A 17,921-nucleotide genomic window follows, 5' to 3' on the forward strand; every position below is an offset into this window, starting at 1 on the left:
TAATATGAATAAAATAAACATTTGGAAGAAGAAACATTTATAGAATTTTTTTTATTGGGAGCAAGCCTTGCTTTTTTGTAAATGTGTTACATTATCACACAAGTTGTATTAACAAGTTTTGATGATTCACATCATTAATCAGATGACATAAACAGCTAGTTTAATGTTCATTTATAGTACATCTCACATAATCATTTAGTGCAAAGTATTTATTTCAAAAGTGGGTTGCAGAAATCACTGAGTGAGGTATGCAGTATTTAAAAAACAAAAAGAAGAAAAGATATATTTGTGCAACTTTGTTTCTTTTCAACAGTCAGCAATGTTTTCAGTTTTACTGGTTACAAGCATAATCAGTCAAATGTCTTTGCTATCAATATTAATACGTTACAATCAGCATTGAATCACATATTTAAAAAAACTGATTTTTTTCACATTCCCATCACTATACCCTAGGCCTAGACTGTCTTGAAACCCTCCTCAAAACACATCCTTCCTGTTCATAACTACTTTAATCACTTATGGGTCTCTGAATCCTGTTCAGTAGCACAGAACACTACCCTGTTCTCCAGTCGCGAGCGCTCAGCCTCAAACACCAGCCTGTGGCTCGCCAGGCTCTCTCTTGGACCAGAGCAGATGAGGGAGGGATCCTCACTCTGAAAGGAAACAGATGAACTCAAGTACATAGCAGCACGTTTGTTTGGTGCTGAGGTTCATGCTTTTCTTTACCCATGAGTGACTGTGTCAATATCACCTTAATTACTATTATCTCAAGTCTACTGACTCTGTAAATATTTCAGCTCAAATGTACCTAAACGCCTACCTAAATGTCATCAACGCCCACATCGATCAGTCGCTGAAAAAACAAAAACAGTTCACTCACTGCCACTGCTGAGATGAAAGCATCCACTAGGTGATAATCGGCTCCTCCGTGGCCTGCCATAGCAAAGCTCCCAGGGGCTTCCGAGTCCACCGAATGCTTAGTGGACCTCTGTGTGAGGAAGTCAAACACGTGGATATCATGGCCATTGTAGTTGAGCTCCCCCTGTAGGATAGAAGTGATTTTTTCCCCCAGTAAGCATATGCATCTTTAGTTTTAGCATATTGAATGGCACGAATGCACTAAGCTCAGGCCTACCCTGCTTCCATAAATAGTTGTTTTGCGCTTACAGATCTCCTCTGTGAAAGCCACCATGGTAAAAGCAGCAGTGAGCCCTCCTTCAAACTCCATGTTTACAACCTATGACAGGATTGACAACATTTCTTTATCATCTCTTCTGTACAGAGAAATCTCGGTTTTCTATACCACTCCATTTGTGTAAGGCAACAGTGAAGTTATATACAACATTTGTATTGTTATGCTGATGTTGTGTCGTGTCTACCAATACTGTCATTGCAGTCTTATAGCCTTACAATGAAAAAATGTGAACTTCTGATGTAATAGTTAAGTACCATTTTCTGGGATAATAGGGCAAAAATATTATCTCCATCAAATATGGTCATTAAACGTATTTTCAGAGTGTGGAATTGGGTCTATATATGGATGACAAAGTTAGTTTGTGCGAATGATAGATGTACCTGATTGGAACAGACATCATTGTCACACTCGTACACACACCGACCGTAAGGTCCAGTGCGCAGGGCCTCTGTCACCGACTCAATGTCAGGAAGGGAGTTGGAGCAGATGACTGACACAGGCCAGCCCACACATCCCTGAGACAGAATTAGACAGACATTAGAAATATTAGATCCTAATTCTGAGAGCGCTTACCGGAACTGCTAATGAACATGACCAGTTTATGGACTCAAGAATAATAAAACAAAATAAAAAAAATCACAGATGTAAAACTAAATACGTTTTCATTTTTTTTTTTTCCATAAAAGCAAAAACGACAGCCACAAAGAAAACCTAAATAAGAGCTAGACGTGAAACCTATCAGGATTATCACAGGATCATTCAGTGGGTCTAATCTAGGGGACAACACAACAGAAAGTCGGTTGGTGACCAGCTAAAAAGCTTAAATTGTAATTTAAGAAGAAACTAAGTAAACAATATACCTTTTTCACCGCATCAAGATAGATTTTGCGAGCTGAGTATGGACAGGTTGCCTCTACAGGACAGTCTAAGCAGTGATCTGCAGCTCCTGCTGGCTAGAATAAAAAGACCATTCTCTGACTTGGCATACCTATATGTTCATGCCAGTTTGAATATGAATATGCCAATTTATTAATCTTATGAAAAAGTATTTATTAATGTTGCATCATTATCTTGCCAATTAACTATATCAATTTATAACTCGTATTTAAAGAAGTGGAAAGCTGGCAAACCTTGTTTTCTTTGCGGAAGTGGCTCAGAGACCCAAACGATGAAACTTTTACACACCTACAAATAATACAGTTGCCACAATTAAAAACAGTCACCAACAGAACCATCTGCACCTGCAAAGTATTAAATACAGCTCATAATGAATTATAAAGTAATTCACACTTGCGACCACTGGCCCAGTGATGGATGAGGTCCAAGTCATGGCAGCTTTTGGCCAGAAGGGCAAAGGAGCTCTGCTCTTCATTTCTCCAGTTCCCTCTGACAAAGGAATGAGCAAAATGGTAGAAGCCCACCTACGGCAGCAGTGGAGGACATATTAGAGCATCTCCAGTTGACCAAAGCTGCTGCTGTTGTTACATACCCGGCGTCTGCATGCAGCATGCATCGCGGGAGCACAGCACACACATTATATAATCATCAGTTCTGTTTATCTGTGTTCGCCTGAGGAAAAACAAACGTTCATCAACTAAACTCTACATACAAAGCTGCTTCGGGGACATAGTGCAGTCTGAACATTTGAAGCGTTCAACATTCATGTCAAAGTTAAAGGAAGATATTCCACATCACATACACAAGGCTGTATGTGTGAAACCCACACTGGTCTAAAAGTACAATACAATAACAATGATTTTTACATACCGGTTCCAGATGTTGTATATGGGTCACATCCCCAATGACTCCACTGTCTATTAGCACCTGAAAATAGGAAAAAGTCTCCTTAATACAAGCAAAAATATGAACATACTTTCACAGTGGTTCTGTAACACACAATGTTAATTGAATCAAAAGATGGTAATATCTCTTAGTATTAGATTAAAAAAAAAACTTGAAACACAATACGTAAAAACAGGAATGTAGGTCTACCTTTATTTTGTGGATAAGAGGGTCATATCGGAGCACATGGCATACTGTGAGCATTACGCCACTGTCAATGCAAGCTTCCACAATTTCCGTACAGTCCTTTTCTGTCACCTACCACATTGGGCAAACATGTAGAAGAATGTAAGCATTGGTGTATGGTGGTATCAACACAAAAACCTACTTCATCAAGATAGAATTATCTTACAGCCATGGGTTTCTCCAAAAGGATATGATAGCCCTTTTTGGCCAGTGCAACTGCAGGATCCTAGGGAGAAGGGAAGAAATTGTACAAAACGGCCAAACTATGAGAATTGGGGATTGGTCGATATTGAGGTGATGAAACTACTAAGTGTGGAATACTGCAGGATCCACCTTATGAAGTCGGTCAGGGGTACAGATAAATATGGCATCTGCAAACTTGTCCCTCTTTACTATGGATTTCCAATCTGCAAAAAATACAACATGACCTTAACGTGACATTACAGTTAAAGGGATATTGTGTCACTGGTGATAGGACCAGATCAAATCTCTTACCATCAAATACATTTTCATCAAGTATTTGATGTTTTTCCTGCATTTTACGTCGGGCAAACAGCCTTGGATCTGCCACACTAACTACCTGAGGACAAATGGTCAAATGTTATTCCACCTCACATCAGAGAATCTACACAAATGTAATAAAGACACAAATCATTGCATGTAAAAAAAAAAAATATATAAAATAAAGAAAACATGTTATCTGTGGTAAACCCTAAAAGCCCAGACTCCTGTACCCGCATGCGAAGGGGATGAATGCAGGCATAATTTGAGTATGTCTCCCCACGGCTGCCAGCTCCAACCACAATGACCTCCACAGGTGATGGCATAGTGACATCAGCTGTGCTGCCTGAAACAAATAGGACAATATTTACAAAAGTAAGACAATTGGCCAATAGAAGCAGTACTTAAAGCAGCAATAAGGAGTTCTGTTTCAAAACTAGCAAGCTAACCTCCTAAAAGGCATGCAAAAACCTTGCAAACACCACCAACAGCCCAGCTGGCACTGATAGAAGCTTGCCAACACACTAAATGATGTATAGCTGGCAATGTCATGCTGTGAAAGCTTTCCTTCCATATTTGCAGGGTGTTCCAGCCCGGAACACAGAACTACATAGGGCATATCCTGGATGGCTAGTGGGAAAGACAGGTGTTTATCTGTCCTTCACATGACCATATGCTATCAAAATGAATTTGAGGATGGTACCTAAACTAGTTGCCTATAAAACCATACCTCAAAAAGTGTCAAATTGTTGCATAGTCTTACTTAAACTAGATTTGAGATCTAGATTTAGATTCCATACACCTAATGTTATGATCATTAACTGTGTCATCAATGACAGCTTTTGCTTGAGTGAGTTTTGCATCACAACTTTGAACACAACTGGAGGAGCTGACATTTTCGGCCGTTGTGACCTGAGGAAACATAGTTTACTGGATTTCCTCTTTTAAAAAAAAGAAACTGCAGGGTTGTTTCACCTCCGTGGTGTTCTAAAAGATTCACTGTCCACTCGCTAGAAATTGCGGTTTACTCCTCTGGTTAGCATAGTATACAGAGTTTAGTTCCGGAGAAGGGAAAAACAGTCGTGAAGGGACTCACCAGCTCACTTGTTTCAATTCCCCTGTACTCAATGTAGTAAGCTGACAGAAAAATGTAATGGTAACTTCAGAAGATCAAGGGTTGCTACTAAGTAGGCAACAGCGTGCCAGGGTTATTCGAGGACATGGAGTATGAAATGGAAGACTGTCTGACAATGGACTTTGCTCTTTCCCATCCGGAAATATAGCCTCTTAACAATGACTGTCGTGATGTCTGGTTTGGTTGGCAATGCTGTACCCGTCACTTTCGAAATGAGAAAAAAAAAAGGGTTGCAGGGAATCCCTGCGGTTGCTTGTATTACAAACCTACAACCGATTTCTGAGACTTGAAACCGTAGTCTGCCAAAAGCCTTGTTTGGTGACGTCAACTGAAAACACATCAACGAGATAACAAGGGCGACTTCACAGTGACTAACATTCAACGTAGATTTACAGCGCCGCCTAGCTTTGTCATTTAAATATGCCATCCTAAATTCACAAGAGTGAGATCTTGGAGAAATACTGTCACTATAATCTAAATACCCTATAAGGTTGGTCTGTGGGCCTTCATATAATTTCTGTTTTGCAAAGATACTGAAAGATTTGGAATATACATGGCCTGAAATACTTCTGTATTCATGAGAATAAACCAACAATGACATTGTATCTGTCTCGAGTAAAAAGCAAAAAACTACACTCCAACCATGAACACAAATGTTCCAGTTTATTTAATTTAAAAATAGAAAAAACCGCACTCTCAAGCTTGTCTCATTGCTTATTTATTTTGACCAGTTTATCCAAAGACGCGTTTCGGCCTAAGCCATCGTCAGTGTGTGGAGCCAGTTTATTTAATGACATGCATATTTTTCATTTGTCTTTGGTTGCATAGTAATAAAAAAAAAATAATAATTGTGGACAAAATAGTCATTATTTATGAGAAAGTATACTAACAACAATGAAATCATCATCTTTCTTTATCTGATTGTTTGTCCGGAATATCATCTATACTTAATACGACAGATCAAAACTATACCAAACAGCATTATGTTGTATGTCATCATCCCTTTGACCACTCCCATGAAATGTACAAGACTGACATAGTATTTGTATTCGATGACTTACAATCACCTTAATCTGCTCATAACCAATAATCAAAATTCCATTTAAAAAAAAATAATACTTTAGTGTACACTAAATTTAATTTGCATTCACAAATTACATGATGGAAGACAGAAGATATTTTAAATAATGAATGGTATAAATATAATCATGTACACTTCTGGGAAAGTGGTATAAACATCATGATTGCTTTTGTCACAAATAATTCCCACATTTTATAGATTATAGAACTCCTGATTGCGTTGTAACCCTATTTCTCATAAACAAAAAAAAAAAAACATATTTATATGCAAAGTGTCCTCCCTACTGAATGTAAGAGTAGCGTGAATTCAAGTGAAGTGGGTTTGTTTGGCCTCTAATGGACGATGCAGGGGGTTGAGTCCTCATGCTTGATGCGTGCCCTGAGCCTGCGTAGCTCAGCATGACCCGCCTCCACCTTCAGCCCACACTCCGTCAGCGTCCAGGCCTCGCTCAGCTGCTGCTCGGCGTAGCACTGTGAGGCGGCGTGGAGGAAATGCCCGGCCAGCCTCACCCTCCCTAGCCCGGCCTCCACGCATTCCAGTGCCCGACCGCGGTGCAGCCCCAGCGCACGGGAGAAGTCCTCCAGAGCCAGGCGCTCTCGAGGGCACAGCAGCAGGCTCCGCCCGCGCCGGCACAGGTCCTCCGCCCACAGCGCGTGCTCCACCACCCCGGAGTCGGCAGCATCGTGACCCTGGATGACCTTGTCCAGGTCAGCCACAGCTCTCTCGTGCAGGCCCAGCTGGGCAAGACACGCTGCCCGCTGGCGGAGGTACTGCGGCTTCATCTCGTCCATGGCCCGCACTGCCACCGTCAGCAGCGGCAGGGCGCACTCCCACTGCCCGTGCTCAGACACCCTGCCCGCTTCCTGGGACGCTGCCTAAGGAAATAAAATACATTCAGAAGACTTTCACCCCCCAAAACGGCACATCTACTGCAAGCAAATAAACAGTGGTGGGTCATATACATTCACTGAGCACTTTAGGAACACCTGTACACGTAGTTATTCATGCAATGATCGCATGGCAGCAGTGCAATGCATACAATCATGCAGACACGGATCAGGATCTTCAGGTAATTATCACGTCAACCATCAGAATGGAGTAAAAGACTGATCTGACTGATGAGCAGTGGCGGCTCCTGAAAAAATTCTCAGGGGGGGCAATTTTTTTGATAATGATTAAGGCGACCCACTCAGTAGGTACATTAAGTTAGCTGATTAACTCATACAGCAATACCTTTTTGTCCACTATTGGCAGCACACAACAGTAATATGTCCCCTCTTGCTACATAGCTAGAGTAGCAAGTTACAGGTGGAAAGCTATGGAAGAAAGTTGCATCCAGGAGCCTTCATAAGCAAACATGTGGCTCCACATTAAATTATCCCACTTTTTCATTATCCACGTGTCTCAAATGTTGTATGATATAACATAGCTTAACAGGACACATATGTCCAGTAACAACATAAAGAAGGGGTAACATAAGTCAAAACCAACAATATTTATTGACTGATCTTGAAAGTATTGGCTTACAAAAGCAAAATAAGTCATCACATAAAAAATGATTCAGTGTTAGTGCAAGAAGTGAACTGTGAAACACACTGTGAAACCTATGAAAAGTGACAGTGGTATATAGAAATACAGACCGCGTCAGCCACTTCACCACCGCGATTTTCTTTCGTTCCAATTCTTGGATGTAGGATTTCCCTCCCTTTGTAGAAACCTGAATGGATACATTTGGTCTAGGAAGTCCTAATTGTTTTGTTGTCAATTTATCTTCATTAGTACGCCGACTAAAAAGGAGTTTCTGTCAAAGAGCGAATCGAGTTGTTGCACTGAACAGGTGCCATCTTGACAGAATATGCCTCAGCCGAAGCTGTATGACGTTCGTATAGGCTTTTACGTCCATTACTTATGACACGACATGGAGGGGCGAGCCCTCCCGAAAGCCATTGAGAGCTCTGTTTTGTGAAAAAAATGGATTTAACATGGGAGTCAATGGGAGAGGTCTGGGGCGATTTTCATTTCGCCCCAGAAGGGGCGGGGCCATTTGAAGCACGACTTTAGGCTGACTGAATGACTGTTACCTGATTCGACAATGACATAAAGAGGCAGATCAGACGGTCTAGTGCAGGGGTACTCAATAGGCGGACCGCGGTCCGGATCCGGACCCAGACGCAATCAAATTTGGACCGAAGCCAAAATCAACATTCTAATTTAACCATGATCCAAGCGAGTTTTCATTGGTGCGTGATTTCGCGCTATATATTTTTTTCCTACTAGATGTGGTTTCTATCTTCCGTGTCCAATCCAGAGGTCCAATAAGGAGCTCTAATAACAACATCACTATGACAACTCACTCACTCAATGTTGGCCGCGAGCTCTGTGGGTCACGCAGGTTGTGTGTGTCAATGGCAACAATGCGGGCAGATAGATTTGTGAACGGTATCTTTTTCTCAGCAAACGAAAATTATGGCGTTCTTTAAACCCGACAAAAAACGTTAATTCCAAAAATCGCTAATTTAAGACAGAGTGGACTGACAAGTATGCATTTGTGCTGCCTGTGGGGAGCACACAACCGATGTGTTTAATCTGCAACGAGACGGTTGCCCTTGTCAAAAGTGGTAACGTGAAACGTCACTATGAAACAAAGCATGCACACTTTGAACAAAAATACCCGCAGAACTCTGAGGTAAGGGGCAGAAAAATAAATCATCTGCAATCATACCAAGCAACATGCAGTGTAATAGTTAGATCAGCCACACAACAAGAGCATGCATACCTCAACATACTGTTGTGAGTCTGCCTTTTCAACCATGAATATGGTGAAAAACAAATACAGGCGCCTACTCACTAATGAACACATACATCAGTGCCTCCGCGTGGCCTTCACACCTTTTATGCCCAAGTTTAAACCACAAAAAAAGTGTCACCTTTCACACAAATAAGGCCACATCACCTTTTGTGCATAGTTCGAACGTTTTTGTTAGAGTTATGTTTCTGGGTTTTGACCGTCACTGTTCCGGACCCTGGACTGAATGGAAATTTGGCGAGTGGACCTTTTGGGTTTCTAATTGAGTACCCCTGGTCTAGTGGTAGAATCCGACAGAAAAATTATTATTATTATAAATTATATTATAAAAATGATTACATTTAAATGTACATGCCGTCATTTAGGCGACTTTGCGTTTATACATCAGGAGTTTTATTTTTTTTCCTTTTCCCCTATAGGCAGTGCGTCGCCCCAATCGCCCTTATGGACAAGCCGCCCCTGCTGATGAGTGTTGGTGACAGACAAGCTAGTTTGATCGTGCTGATCTCCTGGGAGTTTCATTTATAACAGTCTGTATAGTTCACTCAGACTGGTGCGAAGAGCAAAACGCATTGTAGCCAAGGGAGAGAGCAGTCACCCCACCCGGCCTTGAATCCAGGCCTACAGGGTACCAAACCGGCACCCTAACCTTTGGCTCCAACAGCATGAATCCATGGAGCCAACCTGCCTTGGGTCAACAGTCCAGGCTGTAATGGTGTGGGGAATGTTGTCTTAGAACACTTTGGGCCTGTTAATACCAATCAGTCATCGCTTGAATGCCACAGCCTATTTGAGAATTGTTGCTGACCATGTGCATCCCTTCATAGCCACAAATTACCCATCCTCTAATGGCTACTTCTAGCATCATAATGCACCATGTAACAAAACAAAAGTCGCCTCAAACTGGTTTAATGAACATGAACAAGTTCAGTGTTCTTCAGTGGCCTTGCCAGAAACCAGATCTGAATCCAATAGAACCCCTTTTGGGATATGGTAGAACAGGAGCTTTGCAGCATGAATATGCATCTGTTATAGCTGCAGAAATTGCGCAATGTAAACATGTCAACATGGACCAGAATCTCAAAGGAATGTTTCCAACATCTCGTGGAATCAATGGCACTAAGAACCAAGGCTGTTTTGAGCAATGGGAGGCCCTACCCAGTATTAGTATAGTGTTCCCTAATAAAGTGCTCAGTGAGTGTAGGTCGTGTTCTAGCCTTGGCTACAGCTTACTTAGTTCAATGAGGGAAATACACACACTATGCCAAAACCTATGAACTGTGCTTCCTGGTTCAATAGCTGTGTAAGTCAGGTAATTTAGATATTTACATAAATAATTGTTGGGAGGTGTCTACTCTCCAGAAACCAGAACCACAGTTTTACATTCTGTACTGACACCAGAAGCACTTTACTTGTGCAAGGCGTTTCCTGTGTGTTGGGGAGATGAGTTGAAGCAGGAAGTCTAGGGTGGAGGGCTCTCTCTCTGCCACCTTGACAAGCCTCTGGGCAGCCCCCCTGAAATTCTTCCCCCACACCTCCACCACCGCCCACCTGGCCTGGGCGCTGGCCTCCCGGGGCTCCTGCCCAAACACCTGCTGCAGGTGAGCACCTGCTGCCTGTACGTCACCTATGGGAGAGGTTAATGAAAGCATCTGACAAACATGTAAACAATATTGGAATTCTCAAACAGAGAATCATCAGGGCTTAAGTATTAAAAATAAGGCAAAAATTAGAATTAGTACCTTTGGCAAGTAGGGTATCAACATTAAGCAGATGCCACCTAGGGTCTCGATCATCTATTTTCAGCAGTGCTGCTCCGACTAAACAGGCCTCTTTAAAAGGCTCCTCTGAACAGGGAACCGGATCAACTGCTGCTCTCTGCTGAGAGAGGTTTCTGCGGCAACACTGAAGCAGCCACTCGCAGATAAGTTTCCGTCCCTTGTCTTTCAGGGACAGAATATCCTGTGTGACGGCCTCTGGGTCCACCCACAGTGCAGCCACTACATCTCCAATGCATTCCTGGGGATGTTTTAGATTCAGCTTCAAAGAGTTCACTTTTTTGCAAAGGTCAAAGATTATGTTCACATCACATCACAAGGTTGGATAATTGGTTAATTGACCTTTACAGACATCTACTGGGTTCCTTATCAGCAGATATAATCTCTGCATCTCACTTCAAAAAGCCCCATGACAGAAATGTAAATAGCACTGAGTGCTCACCAGTTACTTTTCTTCCTGTCTTCATCTTAACTTTCAGCTTTTGCTTACCAACTCATGTCAGTCCTCAAACCCATGCAAAAAGACTAGGCTGATTACATGCATGGGCAGCTCCAGTGACAGAGCATTATGTTTTTTAAACCGTGTGTCAGAATGGTATTTCCTTGTCTGTGTCTTGTACATGTGACTAGGTTGAGAGGTTCACCTTCTGTTGGTTTAAGGTGAGGTAGGTGAATGCTCTCCCACAGCGGGCTGGCACATGATCAGGGTGATCTTTCAGGATGGCAGTGAAGTCAAAGATGGCGGTCTTGCGTTGGCCCAGTAAAGCATAGCATTTGGCTCTTTCAAGCAATGGTTCAGTAGCCGCACCACCTGCAAAAGCACAGCATAGAAACTTGTTTGTACACAGCCACAGGAACAGGAAGAAGAGGCATTATCTCCATGCACCACATAGCCAGACAGAGTCACGGTATCAGATTGCTGTTTCATAGTGTCTACAACTTGAACAAATTTGTTGTTTCCTGTTGAGGCTTAGTGCATAGAATCCTCTACTTACAAACATTATCAGAAATATGTGAACTGAAATTGACCTGTAAATGAATTTGAATCAGAAAGGGATTTCCTCGTAATCACACCACAGAACTCTAAAGATACAGGAGAAGTGGTGTAATATGACCTGAAGCCATAATGGCAATGGACAGATATGCCACTGCCTCCCTCATGGTGCTCTCCTCTCTCTGGCCATTCAGGGTGCGCTTGGAAGCCGTGTGGCAATGTTTCTCCATCAGAATGCGATCCTTCGGATGGGCCACTGCAAGCAGGGAACGCAGACAACTAGTGTCGCCACACTGGATCAGCTTTTTCAGCAGCTATCAATCATGAGGAACAATAATTACTCAAAACATAACAAAACATAGCATACTAAAAACATTTGAAACACACATACAAAATACAAATATGATGAGTCTGTTGATCCATATTACTTTTGTAAAGTGTTTAACATATAGGCCAGAAGAAGGCAGTCTCAGCCTTTCTGTACTGTCTGTGGATGTTTCAAGTAGGGATGAGAATTGATAAGATTTTAACGATTCCGATTCCATAACGATTCTTTCTTATCGATTTGATTCCTTATCGATTCTCTTATCGATTATTTTTGGGCAAGGAAAAAAAAGAGTACAAACGAGTTTAACTACATTAATTTTCTTTAATATAATATTCTCTGAATAGACGATGCTCAGCATATACAGTATGTATGTATACATTTACATGTTTTAAATAACCAAAAACAAACCTAAGAATAGGTCAACAAACTCTCAAAGTAGGGTCCAGAGACCCATAGCCTAGGGATCCTTTTCCTTGATGGGGTGCCAGGGGGTCCCAACAAAGAAAAAAAGTATTTGTTTTGACTATAATTCCAACCATAAGTAACAGAATGTATGACTGATTTGGTAATGGGTTTCATACAATTTTTGTAATAAAACATCTAAACTAAAAAATCTCATCAGATGGGGGAGCCTGGAAAAGTCTTATCAAATAGGGATCCCTCCCTGGTCTAATTTGTGGCAGTTTAGGTGTCCTTGATATACCAGAGTTTGAGAACTGACATAAACAAAAAGTGAAAGCTGGTTTACACAATGAAACAAATGGCACTAACACAATAGACTGTTAGAGTTTACCTTCAATATTAACAGATGAAGCGCTAACGTTAGCTGTGCTGCTATTGCTTGGCTGAGATTCATTAACGTTATCTTCACTTCACCAGCTGTCGCTACACGATGGTAGTCCTTTGGGGGATAGTAGTCCCTCACATTGCGCATGCGTCATTTTGCGACACTGTCGACAGCGAAGCCGCGCATGCGTCACAACGACAGATCCGTGTTCAATCATGGAGAAAAGCGACGAAAGCCAGTTTTTTGAAAACATGACCATTTATTTAAAAACAAAGAAGATGTTGTCACAGTGGACAAAACAGATGAGGTGGAGGATCAAAAAGTCTCTCCCCAGTTTCGTTTCATATGTTGACGTAGAGCCTTATGCTGTTAGCCGTTTACAACATAATTAAATATAACATTAAATATACCCACATTATGCGTTAAGACAAGCCCCATATGTTGACGTTTAAACCGTTTACAACATTATTAAATATTACGTTAAATAAACCTACATTATGCGTTAAGACAAGCCAGATATGTTGATGTTGATGTTGAGCCTTATGCTGTAAACCGTTTTGTTGTCTGAGCATGCGCGATTATGTTGAGCCTTATGCCATAAACCGTTTGTGTCTGAGCATGCGCAATGTGAGGGACTACTATCCCCCAAAGGACTACCATCGTGTAGCGACACCAGCGCTCAAAAACACGACACGCAACAAAGCTGCGTCCGCGTGACATACCTAAACTGCACTTACATCGATACCGGAATAAAAAATAAAAAAAAAGAATTGAGGCATCTATAGGGGAATCGAAAAAATATTTAATATTTAATTTTTAATTTTTTTTTTAAGTATTGATAGCGGAATCGAAAAGGATTTTGGCTAACGATTCCAAGGAATCGGTCCACTGGGAACCAGATTCCCATCCCTAGTTTTCCCATCGATTCCCATCGATTCCCATCCCTAGTTTCAAGTTTATGTATTTTTTCACCACAAATTATGAAAAACAGAAGAGCAACTAAATGAGATGCACACAAATGTTTGGCTAACATTATTATTAGTTGGACAAAAATATTGTCTAATAGCGTCTTCTGTTTTACCATTACTATAACATCATCACTGTTTCTCCATCCAGGGGTTTTCTATTAAACACATATAAACTTCTCAAACAGTAGTCCAAGCACCTGGTTAGCGTCATAAAGAAAGCCCCGATGCAGCTGTAGCAGTGCAAGGCGGGCGAGAATGGGGGACCGAGTGGTCGTGTGCTCTATAGACAGCAGCAGGCGGTAAGCCTCCTCCACCCGACCCAGCTGGTACAGGGCATCCGCCATGAGGATCTGAGGTGCCTCTGAGCCAGGCTGCAACTCCATCAGCAGCAGGGCCAGAGCATGCACTCCACCTGGGTTCCTACACTGACCAGAGAACAATACTGTGTCATGGGGAGTGGCCTGTGCAGCAGCGTTTGGGAATGCCAGGCCTACAACAAAGCAATGCAGTGCATATCCGAAAGGCAAAACGATAGACACAAAAATTACCCATCTTTGGAGAGTGAGAGGGAATCTTTCCCCTGTGTAGACTGGCCCTTGCCCTCTTGCTGTGAAGAAGGGCCTGAGCCTTTGTCTCCGATGTCCTCCAGCATGGCCCGGCCTTGCTCCAGCAGCACAGTGCACAGCAGCCCGCGATAGTTCCACGGAATGAGGCATCGCACCGTGAATGCAGTCTCCTGAGGCTGCAGCCCGCTCGCTGTCAGGTAATCCAGCGCAGTCAGGTAGTGTGACCCAGCAATCATGCGCAGAAGCCCCCTGCCGCACAGGGCTCGGACGCAGCTGGAGGGGTGAGGCGCCTGGTGCTCGATCACTGCCTGGAAGTGTTCCAGCGCTCCCTGGTGGTCGTTGGAGAGCACGCGTGCGTAGCCACGAAGCACCTGAACGGTGTTTTGGTAGCTCTGCTGGGACGGAGTGGCAGCAGCCAGCTGGCTGCTGATGGAGAGGGCCTCTCTAAACTCCCCGCTGAGGAGCAGGCAGTCGGCCAGGCGGACGCGTAGCTCCCGGCCCCCTCCGTCCGGCTCCAGGTGGCAGAGCGTCCGCAACTGCGCAATGACAGGGTCCAACAGCTCCACTCCTTTAGTGGAGCGGAGGTCAGGACGTGCCAGCACCGTTTCCCTGTAGCCCGACAGCCCTCTCTCTGCCTGCTGACGGAGCTGGATCCGGGCTGCCGTGCCAGTGCCGTTGTCTGAGAACAACTGCTGGAACTGCAGTCTGGCTGTAGCTGGGTGTATCGCGAAGGCCTCTCCAAGATCGCGGCAAACCTCACTTGCCCGTCCACCGACTGAGAAATTGGCTGCTGCCCTACCAACCAAAACATTTGCCTTATTCTCAGCTGGCTTCAGCTTTGCAGCCTCGTCCATGTTGATATTTTTGTCTCCTTGAAATTCATACAGCTGTAGTGCATGGGAGAAGGTCTCTGCACTTTCCTCAAACATACCAAGGGACAACAAAAATGTACCTTGCAGCTCTTGCACTTTTGGGTCATCTGGTGTAATAGCTACTAAAAACTCAAGGATGTCAGAACCCTGCATTGGACTATCGTCCACTGCATCAAATGTTTTACATTCAGCCTGACTTTTACTATAGAGTGCTGGGCAGTGTTGTATCTGATCAGAAAATGCTTTGAGAATTTTTGGAAGGTGATGGGCTTGCCTCGACCTCATGAGTCTCACACATTCTGACTTATGTCTTTGGAAAGCTTTCAAATAGAGCTGAAGAGCCCTTGGGCTCCCTGGTTCAGAGAGGAAACTGGCGAGTGCCTGAGTGAGCTCCAAAGTCAACCGCCTGGGACCTGTAGGGGTAAGTAGGCCTTTGCCGTTAAGAAGGGCAGAGCATCGAGCCAAAATCTCCTCCGAGCCACGGTTTGTCCTCTGTAAAATACTCTCCATTTTGAAGAGTGAAGCGGACAGGTTGTTTGGACAGAGCGTTGACAGAAACACAGCAGCAAGGCCCTTGTTGAGTCCATCCATTGATTTCTGTACATCCTCCTCACCATCCAGCCAAGCCTCTAAAGCCGAAATGACTTTTGCTATACTGGATCCATCCAGACCTCGCAGGTGAGCCACAGTGGAGCTTGCATGAGTCTTAAACGCAGTTGTGTAGCAGGCTGCAGCTTTCACAACACAGCCTGCTGCCACCAGTACATCCCCTTGTTGACATAGCCCTGCTGTTGTTGCTTGCTGACTAGTAGTCATGTCTAATTTGTGTTCTTCAAATCATGCAAATTCATGTCATCATCCCTAATCAGTACGAAAGGGTAGCTATTTTGTTTTGTCATGTCCACACTCTCAACAGCTTTCGACGGTCAGTTTGCATGACCTATTTCCTATTGAACAGAGAGGGTATATTTTTCACAAACACACACACAGTATAGTGCATAGGATGCACACAGTTACAAAAACGTATTTATCTGTAAGCTATGACTATGTGAGCACATTTAAACTGTTGGTAACTGAAAACTGAACTGTAAAGTGTTGAGTACCACGGAGATGAGCACTCAATAACTCATCAGTACATTGTGACCAATGCACATAATAATAATAATAATAATAATAATAATAATAATAATAATATAACTTTATTTATATAGCACCTTTCATGCAAAAGAACGTAACATAACAACGTTGTCTCACATTTGTATTCATGGCCAGGACTCCTATCTACCGGAGTTCACCCTGAAAGCGCTTTTCTAGCAAATCATTTAACAATGTAATACAGATGTATCCATCTGGAAGTTGAAACTGAGCCACTCTTCACAATTAAAATAATGACAATAAATTCGCTGTCAAGCTAAAGCTAGCATTTAACGTTATCCTATTAACGTTGCCTTATTAGTTAGTCGAGAGCTGCAAGGTGTAATAGTTCTGACACATGAAATAAAAACTAATACTTAACTGACCTGATCACAGTATTAAATATAAATGAATAACATTTACCTTTCCTGGTGTTGTTTTGTTCTTTGCCTTTCCTCTTGGAGACAAACTTCCGAACGAGAGACTAACGTTAACTTTATATGTTGCTCCCATGTTTGAAACATGATAGCCAAGTTAGCCAACATTGGCTAGGAGAAATAGATAACATTAGCTTACAGTCAACCTAAAAAGACGTCACATGCAAATTACAATCAGCTAAAAATGATCTAACTATCATCATAACATTAGATAACTTTATGGTAGTAGAACACAGTTTGCAAACAGTTCTATTTTGCCCTGCTATGCTAGCATAGTTATGTTAGCAAGCTAGCTAGCCAGCTGACAGCAGCCTGTGCACTTGTATTCTGTTGCCAGGGCAACAACAAACAATCATCAGTCACGTGGATGCCAATGACGAGTCTCGCCGGCCCTCAACCACGAGTCGTTAATGGTTTAACCAAAGCGATTTACAAAACATTATAAAACAGTAACCCTAAAAAATGTATCACTTTGAAACACAAATTTAGAGATCCAAATATCTACACTAGTTATTAATCTATTACTATTATTAATAAAACATTCCTCAAACAAAATAACATAATAATAAAAAATATTTTTAAAAAGCTGAGCTTTTAAATGCTTTTTAAATGTAGGCAGACACGGCAAAGGACTTCACTTGGTAGGCTAGATCATTCGACCCCCGATGGACCACGAACGAAAAGAGTCTCGACTGCAATATCGTGCTGCTGATAGAAGGGGGTGGATAGTGTTAAAATGTGGCATTTAAATAATCTGCTGCCAATCTAGTTGCTGATTTATATGCGTGAGTCAGGGACTTCTAGCAGCTACAGAGATACGGTGAAGGGTGACTAGCGGAGGAGTAACGTGGAGCGGAGCAAAGACCAAAAGCGCCGCTGCATTCTGAATAATTTGCAACGGGTCTCAACACATTCAAATTGAATTGCAATAGTCTAGTTTAGAAACAACTAGGGTCTGCACAAGAAGTTGTGTAGAATATAGTTTGAGATAGGGTCTGATCTTACGAATAGAGAGTAAAATAAATTGATCTCGAGACGGTCAGTGGGTTGAAAAGTGAGGGAAATCATGACATTTTCAATCAGTAACCTTATGCCTTCGCTTCTCAAAAGAAACTTTGGACAAGAGACTGAGTTTTACTTTCTCTAAGCCGTTCTTTCGCGTAGCCTATTAGCAAATGTAAGGGAAACAATGTAGCCTATTTTAGAACAGCTCTTTGTTGTGTTTCAGTCTTTCTATCTGGAAAACAAATCATGATTCACCAGCCCAGATGTTTTCATATGTATGCCTATACACTGGAAAACAAGAGACAA

At 42.5% G+C, this 17,921-nt stretch overlaps 2 protein-coding genes across 3 annotated transcripts; both read right to left on the reverse strand.

Moving 5' to 3' along the window:
• Positions 1-36: 36 nt before the first annotated feature.
• On the reverse strand, positions 37-5,197 carry zgc:154075 (uncharacterized protein LOC556929 homolog). 2 transcript variants are annotated; one of them, XM_031566703.2, is made up of 14 exons: positions 4,821-5,197; positions 3,958-4,070; positions 3,719-3,803; positions 3,557-3,630; positions 3,390-3,449; positions 3,188-3,295; positions 2,963-3,019; positions 2,486-2,616; positions 2,326-2,380; positions 2,056-2,148; positions 1,576-1,710; positions 1,136-1,237; positions 881-988; positions 37-653 (listed from the first exon to the last, which is right to left on the reverse strand). In XM_031566703.2, exons 2-14 carry the CDS (start codon positions 4,048-4,050, stop codon positions 513-515), a joined length of 1,242 nt encoding a protein of 413 aa, XP_031422563.1. In that variant the 5' UTR covers positions 4,051-4,070; positions 4,821-5,197; the 3' UTR covers positions 37-512. The 2 variants fall into 2 exon arrangements, with proteins under 2 accessions (XP_031422563.1, XP_012676301.1); XM_012820847.3 differs by having other exon boundaries at positions 881-1,042.
• Positions 5,198-5,561: 364 nt separating this feature from the next.
• Positions 5,562-17,002, reverse strand: ttc34 (tetratricopeptide repeat domain 34). Its single transcript, XM_012820709.2, has 8 exons — positions 16,597-17,002; positions 14,150-15,986; positions 13,799-14,021; positions 11,640-11,832; positions 11,169-11,335; positions 10,489-10,765; positions 10,159-10,373; positions 5,562-6,815 (listed from the first exon to the last, which is right to left on the reverse strand). Exons 2-8 carry the CDS (start codon positions 15,853-15,855, stop codon positions 6,273-6,275), a joined length of 3,324 nt encoding a protein of 1,107 aa, XP_012676163.2. The 5' UTR covers positions 15,856-15,986; positions 16,597-17,002; the 3' UTR covers positions 5,562-6,272.
• Between the last annotated feature and the right edge of the window lie 919 nt (positions 17,003-17,921).

Source organism: Clupea harengus, chromosome 4 (assembly GCF_900700415.2).
Source record: "Clupea harengus chromosome 4, Ch_v2.0.2, whole genome shotgun sequence".
In the NCBI taxonomy this organism is placed as follows: domain Eukaryota; kingdom Metazoa; phylum Chordata; class Actinopteri; order Clupeiformes; family Clupeidae; genus Clupea; species Clupea harengus.